The following is a 21,336-nucleotide window of genomic DNA, read 5'->3' as shown; positions in this document are numbered from 1 at the left end:
TTATTTCTATTTTAGAAAAACTTTAAGGGTGAATTTAAAATATTTTAAAAAATTGAGATATAATTTAAGAGTGAAATTACGAATGAAACCTTTGATTTTATGTAATAAGTAGAAGGAAAGAGGGCAAAAGGATAGAAAAGATGTTGAGATTTTGCTGTATCCAGAAACCAACGGCTAACAATATGTTGTCCCCTGCGATGCATGCCCGACGAGTGGTTGCCTTGTCTATAAAAGGGGTTTTGTGAAGGGTACTTGCGTACTTTCATTACCGCACCCATTATAATGTCTTTGGGTGAGCTCCAGCTGTAACCATAATGACATCGACCTGACTTCACCCCTTTCGATCCTTAATTAGGAGGGCATGTATGTCCGACCACTTTATTTTCATACATTTACCGAAAGACCCACCTGATTTTTCTTGACCAAACTACCCCTCCCATCCTCCAAACTTTCCGCAAGGAGGATAACATAGTCGTCCAATCAAACACAAAATCTCTTAAATTTTTTAAAATTAAATATTTTATTTTTTTGAGTGAATTAAACCATAACTCAAATTACGAAGATTATGAAAGAATGTTTGAGAAATAAATACGTAAAAGATATCTCTTATTCCCGTAACTCAAAAACAAAGTGAAGTGAAGAAATGGGATTTTGAAACTGCCCCCACAGATCACAGATGTACGTTTAGGTAAATGAGTAAATAATTGGAAACAGCTACGGTTAATCCCATACGCATAGGGAGGAAGTCGAAGTAAACTAGGCTTCCAACTTTAGACGCTTTCACTTGTGCTTTAAATTCAATAACTTCAACCATTTCGATTTTAAACTTGCTTAAACGTTTTTTGTTAAAATAGCGTCAAAAAAGAGATTGAGTCTAGTTTACGCCAATTGGATCCCCTGCCCTCCTTATTCTATTCGCCTCTTAAGAACCCCCCCACCATTACCCTTCTATAAAGACGCCACACTTTTCCCTCTCAATTACTCACCACCCCTCTCTCTCTCTCTCATATCACCAACTGTGTTGAAGATGGAGAAGCTTAATTTTGTAAAGAATGGTGTGCTGAGATTGCCTCCTGGCTTTCGTTTCCATCCTACGGATGAAGAGTTAGTGGTTCAGTACTTGAGACGAAAAGTGCTTGCTTGCCCTTTGCCTGCCTCTATCATACCCGAAGTCGATGTTTGTAAAGCTGATCCTTGGGATTTGCCAGGTTGATTTTAATTTCTCATTTACCACCAAATCTTTTGGGACCAAAAATTAGATTTTTTTTTTCTGAATGTTTCGTTTGTGTGGTTGAGCAGGTGATTTGGAGCAGGAGAGGTATTTTTTCAGCACTAGAGAAGCCAAGTATCCTAATACCAATAGATCAAACAGAGCCACAATTTCAGGTTACTGGAAAGCAACTGGAATCGACAAACAAATTGTAACATCTAGGAGCAACCAAGCTGTGGGTATGAAGAAAACTCTGGTTTTTTATAGAGGAAAAGCCCCAAATGGATGTAGGACTGATTGGATTATGCATGAATATCGTGTTGTTAGCACCGAGACAGCTGCTTCCAATGCCCCACCCAATAAGAAGAACCAAACTCAGGTCAATTGCCATATTACATTGTTGCTTTCATTATGCCTGTATGTGTTGGTCAAAGCAAAATCATTGATTTTGTATTAAAAAATCTGTGCAGAACAATGTGGTGCCGATGGAAAATTGGGTGCTGTGCCGCATATTCTTGAAGAAAAGAAGTGCTAAAAACGATGAAGAAGGCCTGCAATCTTGCAACCAAAGAATTGGTAAATTAAGGACAAGCAAGCCTGTCTTCTATGATTTCCTGACCAAAGACAGGACTGACTTAAACCTAGCCCCTTCTTCCTCGTCATCTGTCTCCAGTGGGATCACCCAAGTTTCAAATAATGACACGGATGACCACGAGGAAAGCAGTTGTTGCAATAGTTTTCCTTATTTCAGAAGAAAACCCTAAAAAGTCACAGTTCACACCCTTTTTTTTTTTTTTTTTCTCTCTCTCTTTTCCTGCCTGTACCAGTAGCTCGGATTCTGATTAGCCAATCAGTGTAACATCTTCAAAGAAAAGAAAAGAAAAGAAAAACTAGTCTAGTGTTTGGTAATTTATGTCTTTGTGTCTCTTTGTCTGTGATTATAAGGAAGAGAAAGAATTCGGCATTAACTATTAAATGAAAGAGCAAACTGTGTTATAAAACATGGTTATCCCCTTTTAATGTAATCTCTAAATGTTATCAAGTTAGTGATATTAGCCTCCTTTTGGTACCTCATTTATGGTCAACTTTACTTTGATTTGCACATGAGCATTGTAAAGCTAGGTAAAAAAGGCTAATGGTTTTTAAAAGAAGGAAATGCAGAAAAAGAAAAAGGCATACAGTAATAAATATGAGAACTTTAGCAAAAGCTGAAATCTTTTTGAGAAGCACGAGAATAAGGCATAAGATCTTTGCAAATCAGCATTGGGCGAGTTTGTAGTCACTTGAAAAGAAAAAGAACCCAATTCCCATTGACATCCACTACTTCACCATGGTCAGAATCTTCACCAAAAAGAAATCTGAAACGGCGGCACCTAGTTCTCATATTCCTTCATCGACACTCCATTCCAGTATAATATCATTGAAAGATGAGCCAACCAACTCTTGTGCCCAGAAACTGACATTCGGATCTTAATTTTTTCAAATCAATACAATGAACAGGGAAGTTTGTGTAGGTCCAAGGTTGTAGGCAAACAGGGTTAACTAAAAACTTTGAAATTAAAAGACTAGTTGGTGGAAGTAAGGAGACTAAATTGTTAATGATATACTAGATCCTTTTATTCATAAAACTTAAACTTGAAACTCTCAAGATTTTTCCACCTCCTTTCTACGTATCGCCATTTAAGTATTACTTGTAGGTAAAGAAATGGTGACCCTCATTTAACTTGGTACACAATAGAAAAATATTCTCATGCTTCGAAATTTTGTAGCTCAATTGGATTTCAACAGTAAGATTCTCCCACTATTGTGCACCTACCCTGCAGTATGGTAAAAGTTTAATGGAGGCATTGGAAGTAAAATTATATTTTGTCTCTTTTATTAAAAATAGATAAATTAGTCTCTATATATTATATCAAAGAGTAAATCAATCTTTTTATTAAAAAGTTAATTCAAATTTATTCTTATTGTCAAAAATTAATCTATATACATTAAAATGAGCTACATATAATATGCTAGTTATTCTATTAACTGCATTAATTTTTACTGTAAAAATGGTGAAATACTTAACAGAAATAACTTATTGTATTTTCTTTTAGGGGGCAGTAGTCTCCTTTTATGAGTAGTACTTTTTGGAATAATTGATTTTGTGAAAGAAGGGAGGACTAAGGAGCAGCTTTGCTGTTGTGTAGCACACGTGTCTTGCATGCAAAGGAGGATGTCCCCTTTTATTGTTGACTCACTCCTGATTAATTAAACCCCATAAACCTAAGCCGAAAATACAAGTTATCAATTATGGTAATCATCCATGACTTGTTGAGCCAAAATATTATTATAAAACAATATAAAATTAAATAACCTGAAAGCTTGAACAGTGGGCGATGGAGCTTTGTGTGATCGCCAAGTGGATGCCACACAGGCTGAGGGCGGCATAAAATTATATATATCTTCACTATCTCCATAATTGAGTGCAATGCCATAACAGGCAAGGCAAAAACAACACAATCCAAGTTTAATATATGAGAGGGATGATTGATGAGGTAAGTCTGTAATTTGGTTTTGGGGAAAAAAATAGTGCAATTTAAACTTTAACAAGTTATTGAATGAGTCAATCATTTCAATTATTTTCTTAATTAATATATACTTTTATTTTTTAAAATTAATAATGAAATATTTTTCAATTCGTTAACGAAGTTTTTAACAATGTTGACATTCGGGCTTTGAGTGTATAGATTCAAAATTTTATTGCTTCGATTGATTAGTTAGTTGAGTTGGATTTAGTTAAGAATATGTAATGAGTCTTTGTATTATTCATAAATTTGAAATTCAGTCGTCATATTTTTATTTTCAAGCATTTAATCTTTTTACTTTTTAGATTTCAAAATTTAGACCCAATTATTTATACGGTTAAATTTGTTAGTGTGACATTTTAAAATTAAATAAAAACATTTACTCAATAGCAATGTAACTAAACAAAATGATCTTGTAATGAAGCTTAAGTAACAAAATAATTTTAAAATTTAGGAAGAATATAAAGATTTTATAATATATTTTAATATAATAAATAAACCTAGTGAAGAAGACTGGATTGGTCCAAAATTATTTTTGACTGAAATTCAAGTTAAAAATAATAATGAATGATAGTATTAAAATAAAAATAAAAATTCCATCAGCTTCCTATCCTACGGAGCTCACTAAGATAAGCAAATGCGGAAAATGGGTTATTAGATCATCTCACGCTATTGCACTTCTTTACGCAACACATTTATGTACATGTTTTTCTTTTTCAATACATTTAATTTTAATTAATAAATATATATTGAAGATTATAGTTACAAATATTTCGTATGATGGTGAAAGGACCAAGCAATAAAATATACTAACAATGCAGTGGCTTTTATACAAGGTTATAGATATAAATTTATATATTGAATTAAAATTTTTACTAAGGATAAGTTGTAACTGAATTACGTGACAATTGTAGGAAAAAAACAGAGATAAACACAGTAATTTATTTGTGTCGTTTGGAGTCTTATCTTATTGTCGAGAAAGATAATTCATTATCCTTTAACAGGTATAAATTATTATTGAAATATTATACATTCACTATTTAACAACCTCACACTTATATTCTAAATTGAATAAAGTTTAAGCGTAGCTTGATAAACTGTAATCATACTTTCCATAAGTATTCACATAAAAAAATCTTCGATTATCTTCATAATGATTAAGATCAAATTTGATGTTTTTATAAAATTCAAGAGTTAAAATAACATTCGATTCTTGCTGATTCGATCCTGGCCACAAGAAATTTCCAAAATCCATAAATCAAAATACATACTGTCTTGGATAAAAGAAAAATAAACACAAATAAGACAAATTTGATTGAGTTTCTAACTATATTTGAAAATGCAACTGACGTTGTAACTGAAACAAAACCACTTGATTGTAGAATAATACATATTTTTATTATATTTTGAAAAATAAAAATTAGAATTTAAAAATCACTATAATTTTATAAATCTAGATAAAGGTAGGATTTATATTTATATTGAATTTACAATTTGTGTAATCTATATAGCACCAATGAATCAGGTGATGTCATTCATTAAAAAAATGTATGCATGTATTAAATAAAAATTCGATACATGCATGTACAAAATTATATTATTAATAGACTCATGCGAATATGATTATTTTATAATTCATAAAGATTAATTCTTTTTAAAATTTATCATTTGTTCCTCTTAATAATATCATTTTTAAAACTTAAACTTTGAGAAGATTAATTTATTAGTACGTTTTTCATGTTAGAGTGTATTGATAATTTAATTATTTTTAATGAAATTGATGTTTAATTAACTCATAATACCAATTTAGTCAGAAGTTTTATTATTACTATAGATCTAATAAAATGATATAATTATTTTGATATAGATATGCGTAATAGTTTTAAGAAAATACACTTAAAAATGAATAAATAAATTATTTAACAAATTTCGGAAAATATAGTTTAAGAAAAGAATAAAGAAATAATATAGTTGAGTATTTAAAGGCGTATGTCACAATTTAACCTGAACTATACTTATTTATTCACACCTAAACTTTTTTTTTGGTCTCATTTTGATGTTTAAATTATTATTCAGTTACATTTTTTGTTCCAAAAAGTTAATGGTGGTAAAAGAAAATAGCACATTCAACCAATAAAAATACACCACATGTTTGACTTTTCTTATATCATAGATGACAAGGTCATTGGCAGTTGTTAAGAGACTATTGACCAGCATTGACTGTTGACCAAAACCTCTTAAATTTGAAACAACATAAAATCAAATCATTAAAAATGTAAAATCTAAATTGAGAGAGAAAAGAAAGAAAGAAAGAATCTATAACCAAAACAATGTGTGATTGAGGTTAAAAAAAAAAAAAACACTTGTCTAATTCTGTGAGTATAAGTGAGGGAGAGTTTTTAGATATTATTTTTAAAAATTTATAAATTATCATGAAATTATTATTTTCATTTTAAAGCATAATTTTTTTTTCAAAATTATATAATAAAAATAATTTGGTGAGTTTCTTAACCGTGTTAATATCTGATTAATTTGTAACACTAAGGGGAAGAAATAGGATGGGTGGTGTGGGATTGATGAGATGGGCTTCAAATTTGTGAATCACGTGGGAGGCCTTTGTGGAGGACCATGCCCACACACCCACGCATTGAAAAACAGCAAAAGTATTTGCAGGCTTCACGTATGAATTTATTCAACTCAATCACTTGAAACAAACTCAACTTGTCCTCATACAAACCATCATGTAATCTCATATCTGACTTTTGAACCCCAAAATCCAAAAGTTAGATTTGAGTTTTGAAAGGCTTGGTTGGTATCTCGCCAACAAAACAATGAATGTTTTTTTTTCTTATGACAGGGTAGGGAGGCCATCTACAGCTTCCACCCTGCATACAAATGCTCATAAGAGTACCCCAAATACAAGCACATACTATATATGAAATTCCTACAAACATGCCAATCTACTTCATTCTGTTTAGATTCTACGTTAACCAAACACAAATTACAAGACAGAAGGTATATATATTTATGAGGAAAGTATTGGTAAAACAAGGACATGTGATTTGTTGCGTGTAACAATGTGCAAACTCAAGGATCTATTCTTCAAGTGGGGAGTAGAGACGTATGGAAAGAAGAATTCCCCAAATGTCAATATCAGACAATGCAGTAGGGCTTCTCAAACCCCTTTTTTTCTTTTGGTTGGGTTACGGGTCCACCATCTAATCCGTCTTCAAACTACCCGAATGGACCACCTCTTCTTTCACTCTCCATCTTATCTCACTACTATTCCACCAAACCTCGGTTCCAGTAGTAAAAAACTTAAAAGTTAGTATCCTCTAAACAACCCTAAAAAGGGTTTTGCTCCTCATTTAGAGATCCGACCCTGATATTTTTGGCCCCATAATTAATTCATTCAAAAGCTAGTTTCTTTTTTCTTTTTTAAATTTATTAATGTCCCTGTCAAGTGTCAGCTGCCGAAACAAGAGGCAAACCGGCAGCCGCTGAATTTTAAGAAGGGGAGCCTTTTAAGTGAACCCTTAAAAACAATCAAGTCGAACGTAAAGGATGATGATACCTTATTTCACCTCACATCATAACCAAACCACTTTAGCATTCTTCTTTTTCATGGACAGCTACTGATAAGAGATATGTGATTAAGGTTTGCCTATACCCATTGACCCACCACCTCACAACAATCGTCTTTAAACAACAATAAAAAAAAAAAAAAAAAGAGATGGTCAATGATACCATACAACTAAATTTCAAATCTCAGATTGTAAAAATTTTGCACCATTAACCCCCAAAGAGTCACCAATTTCTTCCTTTCAGGCTCATGTTGACTCTTCCTTAATTGTCCATTAAGTTGATTGTTCCACACCTTTCTCACCAGCAGCAGCAGCTACGTCCGTTGCTTTCGAAGGAGGTGGTTCTGCGCATGCTCTCAAAACAGCTTCATTCTGAAAGAAGTAAACATTTCCAATATCTCAAAAATATACAAGGCTTGAAAATCATATCTAAAATGATTAGGCAAAAATATAATCATCCATGAGTCCCACGTTACAGGATCAACAATCTGCAAGTTCATTGGCATACCATATAAAGAGTAATTAGGCAAAAGAGGAAACAATTATAGTAATTTTAACATTCGAGTTTTGCAGCACATAGATGCGTGAAAGCCAAAGGAATCACGATTCAATTCTCATAAGCCCCTTGCAACAGAAGTTATCTGACTGTTACTGAATGTAATGCAAACAGCAAAATAGAATATCACAACCTGATTTCTTTCTTAAATATGGTTATAAATGGCCTTTCAGTTGGAGGTCTGGACCTCAATGATTCAAGGCACATGCCTAGTGCCTTGGCGTTAGACAACAAAAACACCTCACACCCTTTCCGGCAAGGGCATTTGATCAAGTGCATGCCTGGTGTACCTAGGCACTCTTTTTAGTATGGCAATAAGCAAAAGAAAAGCCCGCCTGATTATTTTATTTTTTACTTTTTTAAATAAACCTTTACTAGTAAAAAAGAAGATAGTATCAAAACCCCTACCTCTCGATATGTGAGAATTCAACAATATCAGAACAGTAAGAAATCAAGCATATTGGCCAACTAAAAAATTGCATGTTTTGTAAATAAACTTGACCACTCTTTAGAATTTATAATCATAACTATATATATATATTTGATCATAACTAGGGTATCCACCGCTGGCACCAACAGTGACTAATCCCCTTGCTACAGGTGCACTCCGAAGCGGTAAACGGTTGGTCATGAAATGTGCTCCATTCTCATGAGGGGGGATCGAACCCCCGCCCACATGGTTAAGGGATGAGGTGGGCAAATCATAACTATATATAAGCTTATTTTATTTATACACAAATATTGCAATATATATGACTATATATTTAAGCTTACTTTATGCATACAAATATGTATTCATAAATATATGTGTATATATTTAAATATGACTTCAATCAGGCAAGCGCTTCATTTTGTGCCTAAGGCAATATAAGAGATCTAAAGCCTAGAGAGCCCCATGCACCCTTTGACAAAACTGACCTCGTGGCAAGAAAAACTGGTATATAGGCAGGCTAAGTTCCACCAGTGGCAATGCTAAATAAAAGAAATGTTAGGTTTCTTTCATATAATGTTTTAAGTCATAAGTCTATTTCACAAATAGCAAACATGAAATAGGGATTTGAATCCATCATCCATAGGCCACTACAAAAGTGGTCAATTACTAAAATAATGTTTTTCTCAGAATATTACATGGTTGTAATTAAATAATTTCCCTTTAGCAGATGATAAAAACTCAAGGAGTCTTTAGATCCAAGCAAATGAAAGGCCGAAAGACAATATATGATGATTCTCTTATCCAAGTGCCACCATGACTATAAAATCATAGTAAGTAGACAACCTAATGTGAGAAATTTAAACTACAACTTGACCAAGTAGAATGACAGCAGTCAATTGGCCAACCAAGTCATTAGATAGAAAGTAAAAATGTCCAGGTCGCCTGAATCCTGTACTATCCCCTCTTCAGACTCAAGATTAAACTAACCCTTGCTGTGTGCTCAGCTCTGTTAACTGGACTCTTAATTTTCTTTAAAGTATCCGTATCATACAATTGTATCTGGCACATATTTGGACATTGATATGATGGTATGATCTTCCAAACACAGAAAAATATTTGAAGTTGCACATACCCGCATCTAACACCGACCCAGAATCCAGATAACATATTGCATAGTTCTAAACCACTGAACTCGAGTTCACTGATTAGACACAATCTAATGCGAGGCTACCGCTAAAACCCCTTTAAAAACAACACATACGGAACTTCAGCAGACACATGCCAGTGGCCATAAAATGGAAGAACCGTTTTGTAAGAGCTACAGGAAAGGGACACACACACACACGCAAAGCAAAGAGGAAAACATTTATCATGAATAGTAAATAATCCTAAGATGAAATCTAAACTAACAGGACATTATACCAAATGAAGTTGAAGTCTATAAGCTATCTTGAGCATGTATGGTTGACTGTGCTATTAATTGTGGGTACGAAATTTGCAACTAATCTCTAAATGTAATAAGCTATCAAATGTTAACTTGAACTTGTTCACAACCTTCTTCCACAGTTCATATTTTCCCTATAATTCTAACTACTTCCCAAAACCTAAGTGAAACAATTGAGAGCATAAAGCATGAAGCCGCAAGACAAAAACCCCAGAAGAAGAAAGGTTGGGGCATTAAAAAAAAAAAGAAAAAAAAGGAGAGAAGGATATAAGGACCTGCCAAACGCGATGGAGACGCTTCTTGGCGTTGGCTTTGCGGGTGGAAGTGAGCTTAATTCTCTTCCAAACGAGACCACCAGAGTCGTGCTTCTTCACTATCTCCATCACTCTTGTTCCCCAAAACGCTCCTGCCATCTCTCTCGCCGGTCGCTGCTCCTCTTGCTCTCTTCCTCACTTCTTACCCTATTTTCCAAACTGGGCCTAAAACCCCTGTAAACCCCACCCCTGCTAACACCCACAAAAAATAATGAGCCCAATTTTAAGAAACAAGATTTGGGATAATTCCGTTTTTGGCTCTCATAATTTAACAAATCTTTTAATGTGCCACTTCTATTTTGAAAATATCTATTTTGGTACTTCAACTCTATTTCCATCTATCATTATCTCTAGTGTTAAATTTTGAAATGGTGAACCAATTGTAGTATATAATTTGTCACAATTTCTCAAATTATTTTTATTAAGATATTAAATAAATTATACTAAAAATATTTTTCAAAAAAATCTTTTGAAATCTTAAATTCCTTCTTCTGAAGTATTTGTTTCAAATTTAAGGAGGATAATGAGGATGAGAGTTGCTATTCCTAATAATTATTAGGGTAAACAATAAATTTAATAGTTTAAATTACATTTTATAATCAAATTTTAAAATTATAATATAATCATTAATGTTATTTATTATATTTTAATTATTAAATCATTAATTGCCATTAATAGTTTAATGACAAGTTAACATGGCGTATGTTATATAAATTTGTTTATGGGCGGGGCCACCCAGCTCGCTCGAAAAGTAGAAGGGTTTGGGTAAAAATATAGGCCTGAAAAATGGGCTTGTGTAAAAAATCATACTTGTTTAGAAAACGGGTTGGGCCTCATATAAGGCTTTTTTAGCTCGATCCTAGCCCGGCCCCAATATACAAAAAAAAGTACTACTTTTTTTTATGTTCTTGTTGTTTTTGTAATTACGTTTTTTGCTATTTTTTTTTACTATTTTGCTACCATTTCGCTGCTATGTTGCTACTATTTTGTTATTATTGTTTGTATATTGTATAACTTTTGTTTTATTATTATTTTTGTTACTATGTTAGAGGCATTTGCTTATTAAGTTGCACATATCTTAGTGTTATTTAAATGTACATATTGATTTTTAATTTATTTTCAATTTTTCGAGAAACATTTATTTTAATATTTTTAGTATTTTTGATGTATTATGTTTTTTAAAATTATATAAAAATAATATAAAAAATAATACGACTGGGCTTGGCTCAGGTTTCAACATTTTTATTCGGGCCAAGCATGGGCAAATTTTAGGCCCATTTATAGGTTGGGCCTAGCAAATGGGCCCAATTTTTTCGTTGGACCCGGCCCAAGCCATGGACACCTCAATGTTATATCACATTTCAAATAATATTTTTAGGCCAAATTCATAACTAATCCCTATACTTTTTTTTCTTTTTGAACAATTTAATTATTTTTCTTTTATTTTCCTTTAACTTCCCCTTTTATTTTCTTTATTTTTCCTTCTCTTCCTCTCGCTTTCTTCATTCTTTCTTCTATTTGAGTTTTTTACTATATGGAAAAAATTTAAATAATGAAATTCATAATTTAAATAAGATTTTGGAGGTTTAAATTCTATCTTGATTAGAGTTGATATTTTAAAAAATTAACTAGTAAATGTAATGTCCCCCTACCCGAGACCGTCATTGCTGAGTCGAGCAGAGACATTACAAAACTTATCTTAGCAGCTAAACAGTTTTCGAGTAAACTATCCATCTACGCCACGGTCGCTAAAAAATCATATCTCGAGTTACTTAAACTCAAATCTAATTCGTAAATTTTCCTGAAACTAGACTCATATATCTACTTACTAATTTTTTTCTAGAATTTTGGTCAGGCCAATTAGTACAGTTTATTAGAAAAAGTCTCCCCTGTTTCAGGGTTCGGCTACTCTGACCCTTGTGCACTACGAATCAAATTTCTTTCTGTACAGAAATCTAATGACTATGCCATTTGTTTCAATTAAAAATAGACTCAATAAGAAATCCATTCAAATAAAGTTTGAGTCCTAATTCTTAATACACAATTTATGGTGAATTTCTAAAGTCAGAACAGAGAATCCAGAAATTGTTCTAACCATGTTTCACCAAAATGTAAATATCTCATAAAATTCATTATAAAACATAAATTTTGAGCTCTATTCAACTTAGTCCCTATTTAAACCTAACTTAGAAATTCCTTTAACTAATCACTTCTAACTTCAATTTCTATCAATTTAACCCATAAAACCTCAATTTATTCAACTAAATCAATATCTAAAAATTCTCTATTTTTCTTCATTTTAACCTCATACATGTAGAACTTTGAATTAGGCATCCATAAAGATAAAAATCATAAGAAAATGAGCTAAAACAACTTGCCAATCAAACTTTAGGGCCTTAATCCTAAATTTCCCTTTTTTATTTCTTTCTTTCTTTCTTCTTTCTTTCTCGTTTGCTCTCTGTTAGTCTTTCTATCTTCTTTTTCTATTTTATCAATTTTACTTATTATACTATTATTAACCTATAATAAATATAAAACTAACATGTGTAATAGCTATAACATAAAATATCTTATAGCTATTACACATATATACCAACTATTGCACACGTTATCCAATATTAACACACACATGACACTTAGGGTCTAATTACTAGATTAGTCCTTTTACTTCTTTAATCTATAACTAAACTTTTATTCCTTATGCAATTTAGCTCTTTAAACTAAATTCAAGCTACTTCACTTAATTAAACACTAAATAACCATTCAACTATAATTCATAAAAATTTCTAATAAATATTCATGAATAAATTTCACGGAAACAAGACTCAAGACTCAATTTCCGATACCGTAACTTTCGGTTCATTACAATAAAAATGAAAGTGATTAATATTTTAATATTAAAAATTAACTCGTACAAATGATAAAGATTAACTACTAAAATTAACTAGTAAAATTGATAATTTGTTACTAGGGTAGTTAATTGCCTATTATCCATTTTTTAATTCTTCAATAAATAAGTCATTTTAAAGTATTAATTATTAGAGTAATTATTTAATACACTACTTATGGTTGTTTTAATTCAGAAGTGGGTTAAAGATGTAATAAATGTAACCTTTATTTATATATTTAATTTTTTATTATACTTTATAAGACATTTGTTACTGTCCAAACTTATTTGTGGAATTTAGAAAAGTCCACTCGGTATTAGGTAAAAGTGAGCAAACTTGATTCAAACAATAAAATAAATAAATTGAGTTATTCGATTTTTCAAGTCAAACTAGAATATTGTGTTTCAGTCGAGTTGAATTTTACAATTAGAATAATTCAATAATTCAAATAACATATTGGTGTAAATATCCCTTTAGTCCTTGTCAATTTTGAAAATGAGTAAATTGATTTCTCTCAACAAAATGACAAAAAAATCAAAATACTTTTTAAAATTAAAATTTTGTAAAAATTATAAAATTATATTTTAAAAAATTTCTTAAGGATATGTGAAGAAAGTTAAAATTTTAAAATTTTCTAAAAAATAAATTTGAGGACCTAAATAAGTTAATGATTAAGTTTATCATACAAAAGTTTTTTTTTCCTTATTTTGCTTTGAATTTTTTTAAATATATATGGTTTCAAATTAGTTATACTATAACAAAATTTTAATCTGATATGTTTAATATTTTAATTTAATTGAACAATTTCACTCAATTCGACTTGACTCGAATTTATTTGACTCGAATTTTATTTAAACTTAAATTAAGTTAAAATGATAAAATATTACTCGTAAAGTGAATTAACCTTTAAAAATTTTGATAATTTTCCTTATTAACACCATCTACCTTTTATGGCAACAACTAATTTAAGTGAGCCAATAGTTGAAAAAGGCTCCTTTCATATGAATTACGGCTCTTAATTTCCCACATCCGTTCATGCTTTGATCAGTTCATACACTAATATCAACTTTTGTATTCAGAATTAATCATCCTATTCTTTCTTAATCTTTATCTCTAAATAGACCCTTTGTTTAACTTTGAGCTTGGTAACCATGGCGAGGCAAAGCCCTGTAGCTGTACTCTAAAAAAGTCGCTTTTGTTTAAAGACTAATACTTGTCGAATTGGGAGCAAATTCTCCTAAGGGATGCGCTTCTTCAAGATCAAACTACTACTTTCTCACCTTTATGAGCTTGCTGGTAAAGGATTTTAATTTCTAAGGAAGACAGGTTCCTTATATTCCATTAAAACTTGGACTGATGGAGAAGTCTGGTCTAATAATAGCATATATGGTTGAGGTGTTGGGTATGGAAGTAGCCATATATATATATGAGGCGGTTCACTTCCCTTTTAAAGGGAAGGAAGAAGGTTTCAGCACTTAGATGATCACCATTTTCTATTTAATATATTGCTTTTGCCTTGACCTTCTCTTTGCTAATTAGTTTAGAAGCTAAGTTTCCACTACGAACAACTTTACCCCATATTTCTACAAATGGTCGACCAGTCCATCGAAAACCGGATCATACCTTCCCAATGTGTGTATATATATAATACCTGATATATTTAAATAAACAACATAATTTTATTGATTCAAAGTGTATATATTGGTCCTTTATATATAGATGTGAGTTAAGCCAACTTTAACATCAAGATTTAAGACAAAATGAGAACGACTTACTTTGATCGAAAAGCATTCATGAGGCAGATGATTTATGTATGTGATGAGGATGTGGATTAGCAGATAATTAAGGCATTATTAGGCGTTTTTCCAGATGATTTGTTTTCAGTAATCTCCACATAATTAACTTTACGAGGATATTAATGGTTTTAGCTGCTTTTTCTCCTCTAGTTTGTATCGATTTCAACAAATCAACCCCCCCCCCCACTTGGTTTCCACATGCATGGACTGACATGGCCACTTATTATCCCACATGCATATGCAAATCACACCATATTCCTGTTTTCCAACTCCCTTCTTTGGCTTGCTGGTGAAAGGGTAATTTGTAATTTTTGCTACAACATTGAATGGTGATGATGATGGCATGGTGACGGCTTCTTCATCCTTTTGATTTCTTCTACGATACTACGTAATAGGCGTAAGAAATATAGACGGAGGAAGCAACCCTCCACGCACTTTCTCTGATGGGAACAATGCATTTTCTCTTAATTTCCTCTGCCCAAAAATTAAACTAAAAGAAGTCAAGGTGTTTAGTCGTTCGGCTGGGCTTTCCATTATCATCATCATCATCAAAAGATGTCCATTAGGGCCCTAAATCATTACCATTCAATTTCAGCATCTTCTATTTATTTCTAGGCTTAATGCTATATTTGTTTCTTCACTTAAAACTTTTTTGATCTTAGTATTTAAACTATCATCTACAACATAAAAAAAAAAAAAATCAGGAGTAGCATGTGACCTTACAACGTGCCACATCAACTTCTTCTTTTTTAATATTATGTATATTATACTGATTAAAATTAAAGTAAAATAATATATATATATATATGAATAATTTAAAATTTCAAAAATTAAAAATATTTTTTAATAAAATTCTAAATGATACAAATATAAATTTTAGAGAGTCAAAATAATATATAAAATTGAAAATTTTATAAAAATTAAAAAGAGTATTTAAATTTTGAAAATTGTAAAAAAGCCCTTAAATTTTCAAAAATATATATTCCAACTTTTTTAATAAATTTTAAAAGTTTAAAACAATAAATCACAAATTCAAAAACAGAAAAAGTTTGAACTAAAAAATATAAAGTCTAAAATTGAAAATTTGAAAAGTTTGACATTAAAATTGAATTTTTAAAAAATTAAAATATATATATTTTAAAAATTTAATAATTTTTAAATTAAAAAAGTATATATTTTAAAATTTTTATATTTATAAAAATATTTAAAATTCAAAATCAACTGTTAGCCAATAGCGGTCAACATCAAAGGTACTTTTTAAAATTTTTATTTTTATTTTTGAATTTAAGTTTAATATTTTAATTTTAATAAACTTAAATGTGCACATTCTGATTAGTTAGATGTGCCACGTGGGACAATCTAATTGTCACTACATATCAACTGATTTTTTAAAGCCATTACAAAAAATGTACTAAACCAAGTAGCAAAATGATAGTTTAAGTCCCAAACGGAGACAAAAAAAAAAGGTTTAGATACTAAAGTGAAAAAATAAGTACAGTTCAGGAGCCAAAGTGAGCATTAAGCCCTATTTTTTTTTATTAGCTTAGCGTCTCACTGGATGTATTCATGGCGGGGTCGTGTTTAAGTATAGTTTTAACACATTTGAAGCTTATCTAAGATTGACTTAGCTCAAAATATGAGTCTAAAGTTTATCCCAAGCTTACCTATATTTGTAAATGGCTAACGCAAGCCCATTTTAGATCTATCCATATTGTTTTTTTAAAACAAATAGTTGTATTATTTTTAGTTTAAATTTGATTAAATTTATATATTTTTCTATTTCTTAGAATTTTATATATAGACAACTTAACATATTTCTAATATTTACATTATAACATTATATATCAATATAAATTAATTCTTTTGTGCTATAGATTTTATAATACATAAAAACAACATAGTATAATATATTACAAAATTAGAAAATCGGGTTGGGTTTGACTGAATTTGAATCTTGAATGTTTAAGCCCAAGCTCGACTTATATTTCAAATGGGCATAATTTTTTTTACCCAAAGCCCATATTTGGGCTTAATATTTTTACTCAAACTCTCTCAAAATTCCAGTGATTCTTCAAGCTAGACAAATAACTCGACTCTTAAATAGGTCTACCTCCCACTAACCTCGGGTCATTTTCAATATGTTTATAATTTATTTAATTTGTTATTTATTTTTATTTAGTTTGGAGGATCTCGTCAAGTAATCTCACTTTGAGGATATTGTGAAGTCAATTATTTTGACATGAGAAGACCACCTACTAGAAGCACTATGCTTAGAGACTGCATCTCACCTTGTACAATAATTGATATCTGTATCTTACATGCTTAGAATGTGAATCTCACCCAATCACATCAAGGCCTACGAAGATAAGGTCCTCCACAACCCTCAAAGGTATGTGTCAAACGGTCAAACATGACTCAACAAAACCTACTATCTAGTAGATAGCTAGCCTCATAAGACTCACATGAAGAGCCTATATACCTTCCCATCAACTTAGATGCACACACTTATACATTGCCACACTGTCAAAGTGCTTCTGCAAATGTACAATATCATTTTCAAGTAATAATCACAACGAAATAAATTTATTAAGAAATATTTTAAGGATCAAATCCACATAAAAGTGTGTGAATGAGTTTAATTAATTGAATTAATTTTTTAATATAAGTTAGAAGTAAAAGAAGTAGTAAAAATGGAGAACATGCGAAAGTAATTTAAAGGAACATAATAGGCCAATAAGAAACTATTTTATCAATTCAATGGAGTGGTTAAGGATCACCCTCAATCAATGGTCATAAAAAATCTATATCAAAATTAACCTATGTTTAGAATCAATGACACAAATGCACCTCTAGATCTACGTCAAGTTCTTTAGAAGCACAAATGTCACTGATGTACTTTCCACAACGCCTGCAGGTGATGTACTATAGTTATCAGCTTCACCCTTGGTTTTTAGGGTCTTCAACTGGAGGTTGTTGCTTGGAATTAATCTTAGGTAACCTCTCCATTTGGTTTGCTAATGCAGAGTTGGTGGTTGGCTTTCAAACCACTTTTCCTTAAAATCTTTGTTATCTTATCTATTATTTAAAATTAACGACTTGAGTTAAAATAAAGAAAGTTAAAACGTAGCCATATTTTTTAAATTAGTGTTTAATCTTGTTTTGATTACTAAGCTATTAACATGCGGATTTTTTAATCTTAATAATGATTTAGCCCATTATATATTTGCAAGTAACATAAATGAGGTAAAATTAAAGCATAAATAAAATTAAGAAAACATTAAATAAATCTCAATTGAGTTATTGCAATCAAGAAGTGATTTAAAAGTTGAATTGTTTCTCCTAAATTATGGAAAGAAAATAAATGTAAAACTAATTAGATGGTTGTGGCGGCATACTTAGGGACCACAAATGCAAGCTGAAAGCCATGTTTCCTAAACTGTTGGGTGAGCTCGATCATGGACAAGATGCACTATTGGCGATTCTTCAAGCTGTAAGTTGTTTGTCAAGTGGAGGGGAAACGACTCACAAAGCCTCGTTATTGAATATGACTCTGCTCACACTATCTCTTGGTGTTCGAACAACCATCTTTGCCCTGGGACATTAAGTGAGATCTTTAAATGTATTGATGCATATGTTGCTTCAGTCGGCTTCACTAAGTTTGTGTATGTTTGGCTAGAATCGAATAGGTGGGCATTCTATTTAACAAAAACGAGTACCGACCATTCTGAGCTATTTGAAGCTTCAACTAAGTCCACCTTTTTATGGGTCTTTGCTCCTGATACTTGAATATTTTTAATAATAAAACTATTTTATCGAGCAAAAAAAAAAAAAAAATCACCAGCTGATGTGAAAAGACCATAACACCCTTATTTAAAACGAGGTAAAATAATATGTAATGTAGAAATCAGGGTCAATTCCTTCCTACAAAACACCTTGCAAAAGCTTACTAAATAAGAAGTATTTAAAAAGTAATAAAATAGCTTTTAAAATACTAAAATAAGAAAATACTCATTTTATAGCTATTTAGAAATAATGCAAATGTAAACAAATAAGGGTCTAAAATATGTAATAAATATTCTGTCATCATACTCGATACTTAAATTTTTACTTGTACTGCATAAAAAATAGAAAACAAAATATGAAATCCTTAAGGTACTTAGCATAAAGCAATGACAAGATTACAAAGGAGTGAAGATAAAGCAATTTAATACTATCATGTTACATTTGGTTAGAGTATTATTTTTACACTTGTTTTAGTATATGAGTTAGTATATTTAACTATTCTCATGACTTATTTTTAGCAAAGAAAGAAAAAATTTCGCTTATTTTGAAGAGGTCTTATCTTTTACATGAGTTTTTACTCATTTTTCTAGTTTTAATCTTAAATTTTTACTAAATTATTCTTTATTTTATATCTAACTATTGCAATACATAAGTAATAAATAAATTTTTTCACTTAGTGACCAAACAAGGTTTTGGCCCTGAATATGTCCAAAGAGGCCGCTAGCAAAATATTAAAACACTGAACATATGGAATAGAATTAATATATCTTCTTTTGGAATCAAGTCTCTAGAAATAAGAAATTCGATCCACATGGAAAGTCTTCAAAGCATTTTTGTTTGACTAAATTTTCTTGACGTTCTAATTTTAATAAAGAGATGCGAAAAATCTTTTAAGGATGGGCATAAAGGATCGAAAGTTTTTTATCAAAAGATGCAAAACTAAATATAGTAAGTTATATTGGTCTATCAAATGCAAGCAACATCTAGCAAATTTATTTGGCACTGATAAAATTTCTCAAGGCTACCAATTTGATACAATTATAGGTTCCACCAAGCAAAACATTTTTTACCAGAAGTCGGAAGAAGAATGTATAGAATTCTTTTGATCAATTAAGTAAGATCGCGACAGACCCTAAGAAGCAAATGCAATAGCAGGCAATGATGATGAAGGTTCGTAAGTGGTTGAGGTTGAGGATGGTAAAACTTTTGTTGGCTTTAGTATTTGCTAGAGTTGCAAGGAACCCAAGTTTGACCAGATCATGGGACATGCCACCGTTTAGGCTCAAAAATTCGCTTGAAAAGTAAGAGGGTTTGAGCAAAAATACAAGTTTGAAAAATAGATTTGAACAAAAAAATAAGACTTATTTTCTAAGCAGCTAAGATTTTGTTCGGCCCAACCCAAAATTGCCTAATATTTTTTCACTGCTATTTTGCTGCTATTTCCTGTTGTTTTCTATTGTTTGCTGCCATTTTGATATTATTTTACTACCCTTTTACTATTATATTGTTACTATTTGTAACAGGTCAATTTGCCCGGGCCCATACCAAAACAAAAATAAAAAAACAAAATAATAAAATCAAACCCAAATTAACATTCCAAATGTCCATTACACCAGGCCCAAAACAACTAAATCCTATGGCTCAAATTAAGACCCAAGTACAAGCTCAAATACAAATAATAAAACTTAGCCCAAAAATACAAAACCCGATGGCCCAACAATAGAAACAGGCCCAAAAGGCCCAAAACCAAACATTCTCAGCCAAAGGGTGAAAACCCTAGCTGCTAGGAGCGTCGTTGCTCCCATGTACGGCCACCAGCGCACTTCCGTACCCCTCCACGCACCACCGCACGCACGCACCTACAAGGACAAAAATACAACAGCGAAATAGCAAAAAAGGAGCAAATTTTGTATTTGTTTCTTTATTTTCTTTCGGCTATAAAAAGCCAGAAATTTTCAATTTATTTTTTCTATTTTTAACAGCTCACTAACAGAGAGAATACGAAATCAATACAGAGAAATCGAATACACTTCAAAGGTGGTTCATTTGTTCATTTTCTGTTTTTATTTTTTTCTTTTTTTATTTTATTTTGAATCTATCACATAAATACATAAAAAAGGGAGGAAAAGAGAGCGAAAATCTCACCCGGTGATTCGTCTATCCCCACCACGGTGGCTTTTTCTGTTTTAAGTTTTTTTTTTAAAGAGAGTAGCAGGATGAAATTTTAAAAAAAATTGCTTTTATAGGACGGTTAGGCGACGTCGTTTAGGGCCTAGACCAATGGCTTTAAAACGACACCGTTTAGGCATCAAACCCATGTGACCCGACCAAAAAACCGCCTGGGATCCGCGTGTTTTTGGACTAGGGGTCTATTTGCCCCCCTACTCCTTCCGCATTTGAGGCTGGTTTCAATTTGATCCTATTTCTTCGTCCTTTTTTTTTTTAATTTTACCCAATGAATTTTTTGCATCGTTTTGAGGGCTTGGGATATTTTCCCAATTAGTCCCTCTTTCTTCAAGCACGCTTCTTGTCGGTCCTTGATGGCCCATTCTTGTATTTACAATTTGTACCCTAAAGTTCAACTTGATTTCAGTCTAGTCCTTGGTCTGTTTTTAATTTTTTTTAATTAATTTATTTTTCTTTTCAAAAGAAAGTTGTTTTATTATTATTATTCATTTTAATTCTTTTCTTATATTTTATTTTAAATCGATTTATTATTATATATTCTAAGTTTTTCTTATATTACCTATTTCAAGTCCTT

General features: G+C 31.3%; 2 protein-coding genes across 2 annotated transcripts; one reads left to right on the top strand and one right to left on the bottom strand.

Moving 5' to 3' along the window:
• Positions 1 to 733: 733 nt before the first annotated feature.
• Positions 734 to 2,211, top strand: LOC108458012 (NAC domain-containing protein 83-like). Its single transcript, XM_017757241.2, has 3 exons — positions 734 to 1,208; positions 1,300 to 1,589; positions 1,681 to 2,211. Exons 1-3 carry the CDS (start codon positions 1,028 to 1,030, stop codon positions 1,972 to 1,974), a joined length of 765 nt encoding a protein of 254 aa, XP_017612730.1. The 5' UTR covers positions 734 to 1,027; the 3' UTR covers positions 1,975 to 2,211.
• Positions 2,212 to 7,352: 5,141 nt separating this feature from the next.
• On the bottom strand, positions 7,353 to 10,320 carry LOC108458264 (uncharacterized). The gene is made up of 2 exons (XM_017757593.2): positions 10,070 to 10,320; positions 7,353 to 7,733 (listed from the first exon to the last, which is right to left on the bottom strand). The coding sequence occupies exons 1-2, from the start codon at positions 10,205 to 10,207 to the stop codon at positions 7,635 to 7,637; spliced, it is 237 nt and encodes a 78-aa protein (XP_017613082.1). The 5' UTR covers positions 10,208 to 10,320; the 3' UTR covers positions 7,353 to 7,634.
• Between the last annotated feature and the right edge of the window lie 11,016 nt (positions 10,321 to 21,336).

The sequence above is a fragment of the Gossypium arboreum genome, chromosome 4, assembly GCF_025698485.1.
Source record: "Gossypium arboreum isolate Shixiya-1 chromosome 4, ASM2569848v2, whole genome shotgun sequence".
NCBI classification, from domain to species: Eukaryota; Viridiplantae; Streptophyta; class Magnoliopsida; order Malvales; family Malvaceae; genus Gossypium; species Gossypium arboreum.
This window is presented reverse-complemented; position numbering and strand designations above follow the sequence as displayed.

What these genes read in the sequence shown, in the direction of transcription:
- LOC108458012 (XM_017757241.2), top strand. Translation starts at nt 1,028, where the DNA reads ATGGAGAAGCTTAATTTTGTAAAGAATGGTGTGCTGAGATTGCCTCCT. An exon ending in TGATCCTTGGGATTTGCCAG is followed by an intron (nt 1,209 to 1,299) that starts GTTGATTTTAAT and finishes GTGGTTGAGCAG; the next exon opens with GTGATTTGGAGCAGGAGAGG. An exon ending in ATAAGAAGAACCAAACTCAG is followed by an intron (nt 1,590 to 1,680) that starts GTCAATTGCCAT and finishes AAATCTGTGCAG; the next exon opens with AACAATGTGGTGCCGATGGA.
- LOC108458264 (XM_017757593.2), bottom strand. Translation starts at nt 10,207, where the DNA reads ATGGCAGGAGCGTTTTGGGGAACAAGAGTGATGGAGATAGTGAAGAAG. An exon ending in GTCTCCATCGCGTTTGGCAG is followed by an intron (nt 7,734 to 10,069) that starts GTCCTTATATCC and finishes TACTTCTTTCAG; the next exon opens with AATGAAGCTGTTTTGAGAGC.